This window comes from Solanum pennellii, chromosome 11 (genome assembly GCF_001406875.1).
Source record: "Solanum pennellii chromosome 11, SPENNV200".
NCBI lineage: Eukaryota > Viridiplantae > Streptophyta > Magnoliopsida > Solanales > Solanaceae > Solanum > Solanum pennellii.
This window is the reverse complement of record NC_028647.1, coordinates 61,055,072-61,064,500: the sequence shown is the minus strand read 5'-3', so window position 1 is coordinate 61,064,500 and position 9,429 is coordinate 61,055,072. Positions and strand designations below refer to the sequence as shown.

Genomic DNA, 9,429 nt, shown 5'->3' with positions numbered 1-9,429 from the left:
CAGCCATAGTAAACTTAAAATGACTTAATTATCCTCGAACTAAAATTTTATTTCCAAAAAGTACACACGAAAACGGAAACGTATGTTTGTAATTATTTTGCTTTTATGAAATATTTGCTTAGTTTCTCCTATTTATAATCAACAATCTATATATAAATATTGCTAAGGAAAATAGCAACTCTAGATGCAACACCATTAACTCAATTATACCTAAATGTTTTTGCAGCAATGAATTTTTCCACTAAATGTCTCTTTAGCTTAGTGCAGATATGTTTTTTCTATAAGATGTCAACTAACACTAAAATAATATACTGAATATGATATACAAAGTCCCTTTTTATATACAATTTAAGTTCAAGAACCCCCAATGATCTGAGAAGAATACAACATCAACTTTTACTGGAAATATTCAGTGGAAAAGCTAATAGAAACAGAATCTGAAAGAGAAAAGTGAAGTGAAATCAACAGCATGCAATGGCCAATGAAGTTATTTCATCCCAGTGTTCGTGTCATCCGATGGCCAAATCACAGTCTCCATGAGTCGCTCACGCATCACTTCCACATTTTGATCAGATATTCGGTTGTATATCTCCTCGTGATCACATTTCTAGTGACAAAAATCGAAATAAGATAACTGTTCCACGTCCAACAAGGCTATATACTTTCACAACATTTTGAAGCAAAAAGAGAGCATATCGGTTCTTACTTTTATCCATTTCGCATACAGACTGAGCCGTGTTGCCATCACCTTTTCAGCGAGTTCTTGCTTCTCCTGTCAAGAATATGGTATAAAAACGTCAACAATTTTTTTCCCTTCTCATTGTCCAATTGCTTATTGCAGAGCTCAGAGATGGTCCATCCAAAGATGCAATGTCTGAGATTGCATTAAATTATGACTCGTTATATACATAAATGGCGGTCAAGGTTTTATATAAGGCTTACCTTTGCAAGGTTACGAATGAAACGCTTTCCATCACTAGGCTTATTTGCTGTAACATAACTGTTGAATAATAGATAGTCAGGAAACAAAGCGAGCAAGCTCAAACGAATGACATCAGTACTTGCAGCGACTACTGCTTTCTTTAGCAGTTTCCGTACAATATCAAGACTAACGGATATAACCCTAGATTTGGGCATCATGTTTGATAATATGAGAACCAGCACTAGTGTCAGCCTGATAATCTAAAACAGTGTTGTCAAAGGCGTGCTTAAAACGCGCTTAAGCACTAATGAGGCTCGAAACGTGTTGAGCGCTTCACCTCGCTTAATGTGCGCTTCAGTGTCATCACACTGAGTTCTAAGACATACTTCTCCTAGCCAGTGAGCCTTTTCTGAAGCAGTGACACTAAACAATTGATATTTCACTTTATCGTAATCTTTTTTTTTTCCAATTTCTTTGTTCATATATTTGTCGATTATGCTTATGATTATTAGTCTTGGACTAAACATTTATATCATATATTTTCTCCCTTTGCGCCTTTTTTCAATTAAGTTGCTTAAAGCCCCAGCATACCTTAGAACGTTTTTGCGCTTTTTGTTGATAACATTTATCTAAAGTCAATAAAATAATGTCACAATAGACCATAAGACACACTCTTATCCAGAAAAGATTAAAAAGAAATTGAAGAGAAGTATGTACATACTCATTGAACCAATGATATTGTGGAGGGTTCATTTCATTAAGCTGGTTCAAAACAGTCCTCACTGCTTTATATGTGAAGTAGTTGAGAATTTGCTGCAGAAAAAAATGCAAGTGTTTCAGATATTGCTAGCAACAAAGTATGAGAGTACAAATAAATCGGAACTTGGAAGGTATATTTCAAACTCCATATGCCAGAGAATACTTGTAATGAAACAAAATTTTTGGTAGTTAAATGAATATATCTTTAAAAAAAAGTGAACCACCATTGGAGTGCTATAATGAATGATAGACGAGTGAAGGCTACTATTCGAGCAGATTGAATGTCCTTCACATTTCACAAAGATGGCAACACTATATAGGTAGCTACTAGCATAATCACCAAAGTTGTTTTCATCATGACCTATCCTGATGCACTAATTGCTCTAGAGCGAGGAATTCAAATAGCAAGAAATTCAGAAAGAAATAGCTCTTAAGCTAACAATGGCATGTCTAAAACTAATAAACAAGTTGGGGTTTTGTCCTCACAAGGTTGATGCATGTGTAGCATACCGTTTTAGCGGAACGGTTTCAATAGAGTTTATCATGACATGGCACTGCCACCTTCTCTATCAGATGAAACAATTGTCAAAATGCTGCATCCGCTTCTGGAAGTGCAGGGAAATACTACCATAATGTGTTATGGTAACATTTGATCTAGATCATTGATACAATGAAAATATTGATAGCACAACAAATAAGTCAGACAGTTTATATTCACCACTAAAAACAGACTTGAAAACTCACAAGCAAAGAATTCAGATAGCCAATAAACAACTGCCCTCCTTTCTGAATGCTCATTGCTTTTTTCCCTTTCAAGAAAGAAAGTAACAGAGGAGCACAAGTAAAACTGTATGGGTTCGATATTCTTCCACCTAGCTTTTTTAGCCCTTGAAAAGTTGGAAGGAGCGGAACTATATATAACTCCCTCCCATTGTTTTATATCAAGCAACAAGAAGTTCATTACAAATACTCCACCTAAAGGAAGTAAATGATAATTTTCTCACCACTATACTGCTCCTTTCCCGTCTTGAAATCAATAATGGTAGTATTAAGCTTCTAAATTTCCGAGCTACAAGTACAACCCATGTATAGTCTCAACATCTATTTGGTGTTTGTTCACCAAGAGGGTGGTGTAAAGACCTATGTTGCTCGGACTCTCGAAAAAAATCAACTACTTTTGAAGAGTCCGATACACGTGTTGACATTTTTAGAGAGTCCGAGCAACATAGGTAAACGCAATATGTAGCCTTGAGGAGAGAGGGGAAACACATATAACTTCTGTTTGAATACTCTACCAAGCTTAATTGTTGAATTGTCGGACTATCTTATCTACTTAAGCTGTTAGAGAAAGCACATGTTAAGTTACTTAATTATATTATGTCTCAACATAAACTGCAGTAGGTTCTCAACAATTAGCGAACAATCAATGACGTTCACAACAACACACATGGTGTAACTCACAAATGGTGTTTGCGGAGGGTGGTGTATATGCAGTCTCACCCCCTTCACAAGGCAGAGAGGTTGTTTCCGATAGACCCTAAGCTCAAGTAACGCATATAAAAAATGAAGTCATACTAACAACAATTCGTGACCAATCATACATGCAACAAATCACAAGAATGTAAACAAAATGTGCTAAACAACAAAGCCTCAATCTACAAAAATGAGTTGAAAATGTTGGAGTTTGCTCACTGTTTTAATGTCACTAAAGCTTTCTTCATACTGTCCACCTAAATCATTAACAATCCTAAGGTTCTTCCTACCCTTTGTCTGTTTCTTCAAATTCTTGTAATTACCCTTAACACATTTTGCTGAAAACCTCAAATCTACAAAAGAAGTACTCAATTCCATTGTTCCCAATCTTGGCAATTGCTTCTGCTTCCTAACAAGTGAATCCCCAATACCCAAATTACAAGTAGGCAGAGCATCCAAACACAAACAAGGGCTAGAATGGGCATCCACCATAGGTGAACCCACAACAGACAAAGCCCCCACCATTTTTCCCCACAACAACCAAGATTTAGAAACAAAAAAGTTCAAGAAATCAAGAGATACCCAAATGAAAACAAGAGAATAACTGAAATGGGGTTCCAAGAAAACTGAAGATTGACAAGTAAATTGCCCCTTATAGTTGAAATTTCAACAAGTTGGGTATTTTTATTAGGGGCAAAGTAATAGAATGTAAGAAAAAAGTGGAAAAAAACAATTCTTGAAAACGTTTATCAAGAATTGGGATATTTTTGAGGTGGAAAATGTTCCAACCACATAAGGTTTTTCAACACTGAAGAGATTCAAAGAAAAAGGTATCTGTTGCTTTCTTGATTCCCTACACACACCTGGACGGTTTGGTTCCAACCACTAGGCCGTTGGTAAACCAACGTGTTCAATTTGGTTATGTTTTTTTTTTTTTTTGTATCTTTTGAAATACATATTACTTGTGGGAAAAGTAGAAACCAAACTTTTTGTTAAGAATTTCCACATTGAGAAATGATCGTAAATTTGGTCTTTTTATATGAATTTAAGTAAAAAAAGAAAAAAAAATTACGAGCTAGCTTGAGTTAGGTCTAATATCTATCTTTACTTAATATTTGAGTCAAGTTTATCTCAATTCTTTGTTCACTAATGTTGGACTCTCATATTATACTGTTTCATGTTGGTGTAACTAATAAAATAATTATGACTTGCGATTAAGATTGAGATTAAATAGCTAAATATATTTCTTTTGTATTTGTATATTTCGAGTCTCATATACGAATCTCTAATTTTGGGGTTTCATATATGTTTAGCAAATTTTGGGCTCATATACAAATCTCTAAAGGCTTGTATTTGTATATAGGGATTCATTCATATACAAATTAGTAAATTTTATTTGTATATATAATCTATTTAAAAGCTTAAATTGTATAAATTATTAAATTACAGTGAGATATACAAACAAAAATTGACATAGCAATTGAAATTATAGCTATGAACAAAGTGTAGCTAAGCAAACTTAGTATGTTTATCAACAATTAGCTATGTATGAGATAAAATTTTCACATTGGAAAGGGATTTGAATGTAGTCTCCTTCAGTGGCAGATCTAGGATTTTAAGGTTGTGGGTGTTCTGAAGTGAAACTATAAAAAATATGTGTTAACAATGAGATTCGAACCTTAATACAACAACATTAAAAGAGTCTTAAGTACACATCCTAGAACCATTGAGCCAACTATATGATTTATTCATTGGGTGCTCTATGTTAATTTTATACAAATACCTATCAATTTCTACATAGATATATATTTCGTAAGGAAGTTAATGGGTGCTCGAGCACCCGGCGGACACCATGTGGGTCTGCCCCTGGTCTCCTTATATAGATTTGAACAATTCTTCACTTACGAGTTAACTTTTGAAGTTGAATTAGGCTTAAATATTCATCCTTACAACTTTAATTAATGGGATAAGAGATAAATGGTATTTTTTACCGGATATTCTAAAATGATAGGATTAACGAGTAAAAAAGTACATAATAATTACAATATTATTGTAAATAGGGAAAATGCATAAATTTCCCTCAACTCATTGAAAAGCAGTTAAATGCTTAAAATATTATGGAGACGTATCACACACCTGAATTATTAAAAAATGAATTTATTTTAACCGTAACACACATATAACCAATCACATGATGAGAGAGTGTTTCACACTCGGGCCACGTCATCATCATGTCACTGCCACATCAATAATTATGTTAAAAATATAAAATTCCTATCTCCCGATTGCTTCTTCTTCTCTATACACTATCAAACACACCATTAAAACACCACCATTAATGTTATCGTTATCACCAAATTCACTTCTCCACCATCAAAATCTTCCCACAACCACTACCAAATTCACTTTAATTCTTTTGCTAAACATTTCCACAAATTTAGCTTCAAATTTCTATTCATAAGTAGAATGATAAAAAATTTTGAAGTTCCATATGCCACACATAAATCTTCAATATTATCATTAATATCAATAAAAAAAAATTAGTTTTTTACAAGTGTCCTCAAAGAGTTCTCATATTTTGAGCTATCGACTCAAGGATGAACAATTAAAATTAGAACTCACCATAAATATACATTTCAGATAGTTAAAGCAAAATGTTAATAGGTGTTTGGACATGATCTCAAATAACACTGATTTGGAGTTTGAAATGTTGTTTGGAGATGCAATCTAGTCTCAAAAAGTATACTTTTCTCATAAACACGAAAAATTTGCAGTGAAAATTATCAAAACTTTTCAAATTTTTATTATCTTTCAAAATGAGCTAATCATAATTCATCAATATACTCTCTTCGTTCCTTTTTAGTTGTCATAATTTTCTTTTTTAGATGATTTGAATTTTGATTAGCTTCTTAAGATATATTTTTTCATCATATTGATATGAAAAAAAAATGTAATTTATAATATTTTTCGTATAATTTTTAAATATCTAAAATTTTATTTAAAAACATCAAATTATTCTAATCTAATTTAATTTTAAAAATTAATTAAATTAACTTTCAAACAACACAACATAATAACTTACAAAAACAAATTAAATAAATCAAAATATAAGATGTCTCACTGGTAAATAACATATGCATCCGTATTTCTTTTATAATATAAATAAACTTATGATTACAAACTTTTTCTTTTTCTTTTTATAAAAGAAATACGATTTGCAATTACCGCCCATTATAAACTTTGCATATTAATATTCCATCCGAATAATTTGTATTAATTTGAGTCTACATATAAAAATAATAAACATAGGATGACAATGAAACGGTATAGAACGGATTACGTTTAGCTTATAAAATTTTTAATTCGATTTGTTCTGCTTTTCTTAATAACTCTTTTATTTTCAAGCCGCCCATCACACGCGAATTGACATGCTCGCATGAATGCGCCTCACATAATTATTTAAATTTTTTTTTTCTAGTTAAGTTTGATACTAAAAATAAATTTATTTTTATAAAATTGTATTAACTTTTAATAGATTATGACTTAAAACTTTATATTATAGAGATCAATTGAAAAACATATAAGAAATTGTGTTTTTTTTTATAGAGTCATTTTCATTTACTATCTTGAATATTTTAGTTGTTTTAAAAAAATTATCTTAACAAATAATGGTTTATCAGTCGTGTAAAAAATTAAAATTAAGTTTGAACCCACGTAAAATTTTAAAAATTCTACTTCAATCCAGTCCACTTCCCACATGCTGAGCTCAACCTTAAATCCGTCGCGCCCTATTTTCATCGCGAAATAAATGATTTTGGACTTCTTTTTCTCAATAGGGAAAAATTAAAATTAAAACGACATTGCTTAGAGCTTACTACATAAGTTTATTTTTATAAAATTGTATTAACTTTTAATAGATTATGACTTAAAAATTTATTTTATAGAGATCAATTGAAAAACATATAAGAAATTGTGTTTTTTTTATAGAGTCATTTTCATTTACTATCTTGAATATTTTAGTTGTTTTAAAGAAATTATCTTAACAAATAGTGGTTTATCAGTCGTGTAAAAATTTAAAATTAAGTTTGAACCCACGTAAAAATTTTAAAATCCTACTTTAATCCAGTCCACCTCCCACATGCTGAGCACAACCTTAAATCCGTCGTGCCTTATTTTCATCGCGAAATAAATGATTTTGGACTTCTTTTTCTCAATAGGGAAAAATTAAAATTAAAACGACATTGTTTAGAGCTTACTACATAAGTTTATTTTTATAAAATTGTATTAACTTTTAATAGATTATGACTGAAAAATTTATTTTATAGAGATCAATTGAAAAACATATATGAAATTGTTTTTTTTTTATAGAGTCATTTTCATTTACTATCTTGAATATTTTAGTTGTTTTAAAGAAATTATCTTAACAAATAATGGTTTATCAGTCGTGTAAAAAATTAAAATTAAATTTAAACCCACGTAAAATTTTAAAAATCCTACTTCAATCCAGTCCACCTCCCACATGCTGAGCTCAACCTTAAATCCGTCGTGCCCTATTTCCATCGCGAAATAAATGATTTTGGACTTCTTTTTCTCAATACGGAAAAATTAAAATTAAAACGACATTGTTTAGAGCTTACTACATAAGTTTGAACCGGGTTACCCCATTTAGCTACATCGCGAGAGGAAAATCCCAATTTAAGAACCCTACACTTCCCCCCAAAACCCCAATAGACACAGAAAGAGCACTTCACAGATCCATCGGACGCTGAATCAAGATGTATTACAGAGGGTAAGCACCTAATTCTTCTTGTAATGTTCCGTTTTTTTGTTGGGTGTCTGTAATTTTGATGGAATTTCTCTTTTAGGTTGTATTTTTTGTGATTTTTGATTGTTTTCTGTAAGTGGGTTGGAAAGTGTAGGATTCACTCTTGATGCATTCTAGTAAATGAAGGGCAACCATGAGATACCCACTTGGAAATTTCCCTTCTTTTTTTGTTTTGTTTGTGAATTTACGTTAACATAGTTGGCCAAAATGAAATTGAACGCTTACCCACCAAAAAAAAGAGATACTTTTTGATGCTTTTGGTTGTAAAAGAGAAGCTTATATATGCTTTTTGTATGTATACACCTTTAGAGGTGGATAGAGTGGTAACTGATCGATAAATGTAGTATGATAGTGGGTGAAGGGTATGGGTTTTTAAGTGAAGGGAAATCAATTTTATCTTGTGATGCTTGTTTGACTTGTTCTTTGGTCTGTCTGCTATGTTGATTGGTCTATCTTTTTTATTTTTTAAAAATGGATAGGATAATGCCTGTTTTTATTGATTTTGAGTTGGATACTGACAAAAAGGTTGCTTTCATTTTGATTTGATGAAGAAACTACATGGACAGTGGTGATGCCCGTGAAATGGGCTTCAAAAGGCAACGCATAATGGATCAAGGTTCCTCTTATTATGCTACTCCTCCAGGGTCAAGTTATATGTACAATCCTCCTCCTCCTCCACCTCCCCCGTCATACTCTTACCATGGACAGCCTCCGCCATTCCCTGTTGTTCGACTCCGTGGCCTCCCATTTGATTGCTCAGAGACTGAGATTGCTGATTTCTTGCATGGTTTGGATGTAGTTGATGTGCTTCTTGTCCACAAAGGTGGAAGATTTACAGGGGAAGCATACTGTGTTTTGGGGTACCCTCTTCAAGTTGATTTTGCTCTTCAGAGAAACAGGCAGAATATTGGAAGAAGATATGTTGAGGTTTTCAGAAGCAAGAAGGATGAATACTATAAGGCTATAGCCAATGAAGTTTATGATTCTCGCGGTGGTTCAGTTCCGAGGGCTAGATCTATTGATGAAAGTAAAGACCTTGCAGAACACACTGGCGTATTATGGCTGAGGGGATTGCCATTCTCAGCTACCAAGGAAGATATTATTGATTTCTTTAAAGATTTTGAACTTGAAGAAAAATCAATCCATATAACAGCTACTTTTGAGGGTAGACCTACAGGGGAAGCATTTGTTGAATTTGCTAGTGCAGATGATTCAAGAGCTGCAATGGCGAAGGACAGGATGACAATAGGGAATCGCTACATAGAGCTTTTCGCTTCATCATCTGAGGAGTTGGAGGAAGCAGTTTCAAGGGGCAGGTGAGTACTCAATTGTGCATTTTAGATTAGAATTTGATATGCTTTATCCTCTCCATCTGGTAATGTCATGTCTATTACCATAATCACTGGTTTAGTTGCGGGATTTCTCTTCCTTGCCCCCCCTCCCCCCCCCC

General features: G+C 32.8%; 2 protein-coding genes across 2 annotated transcripts in view; one reads left to right on the top strand and one right to left on the bottom strand.

The window, feature by feature from the left end:
• Positions 1 to 288: 288 nt before the first annotated feature.
• On the bottom strand, positions 289 to 3,994 carry LOC107005055 (chaperonin-like RbcX protein 2, chloroplastic). The gene is made up of 5 exons (XM_015203538.1): positions 3,374 to 3,994; positions 1,644 to 1,735; positions 943 to 1,000; positions 707 to 772; positions 289 to 607 (listed from the first exon to the last, which is right to left on the bottom strand). Exons 1-5 carry the CDS (start codon positions 3,677 to 3,679, stop codon positions 488 to 490), a joined length of 642 nt encoding a protein of 213 aa, XP_015059024.1. The 5' UTR covers positions 3,680 to 3,994; the 3' UTR covers positions 289 to 487.
• A 3,789-nt stretch (positions 3,995 to 7,783) lies between these two features.
• Positions 7,784 to 9,429, top strand: part of LOC107004838 (heterogeneous nuclear ribonucleoprotein F) — an 8,722-nt gene continuing 7,076 nt past the window's right edge. Inside the window, exons 1-2 of the mRNA XM_015203214.2 lie at positions 7,784 to 7,943; positions 8,531 to 9,295. Of these exons, the coding sequence (XP_015058700.1) occupies positions 7,930 to 7,943; positions 8,531 to 9,295 (779 nt within the window). The 5' untranslated portion in view covers positions 7,784 to 7,929. The remainder of the gene's footprint in view (positions 7,944 to 8,530; positions 9,296 to 9,429) is intronic.

Coding starts and splice junctions, on each gene's coding strand:
- LOC107005055 (XM_015203538.1), bottom strand. CDS start 3,679: ATGGTGGGGGCTTTGTCTGTTGTGGGTTCACCTATGGTGGATGCCCAT. Junction 773..942: donor TCATTCGTAACCTTGCAAAG/GTAAGCCTTATA, acceptor TATTCTTGACAG/GAGAAGCAAGAACTCGCTGA. Junction 608..706: donor TGTATGCGAAATGGATAAAA/GTAAGAACCGAT, acceptor TTTTGTCACTAG/AAATGTGATCACGAGGAGAT.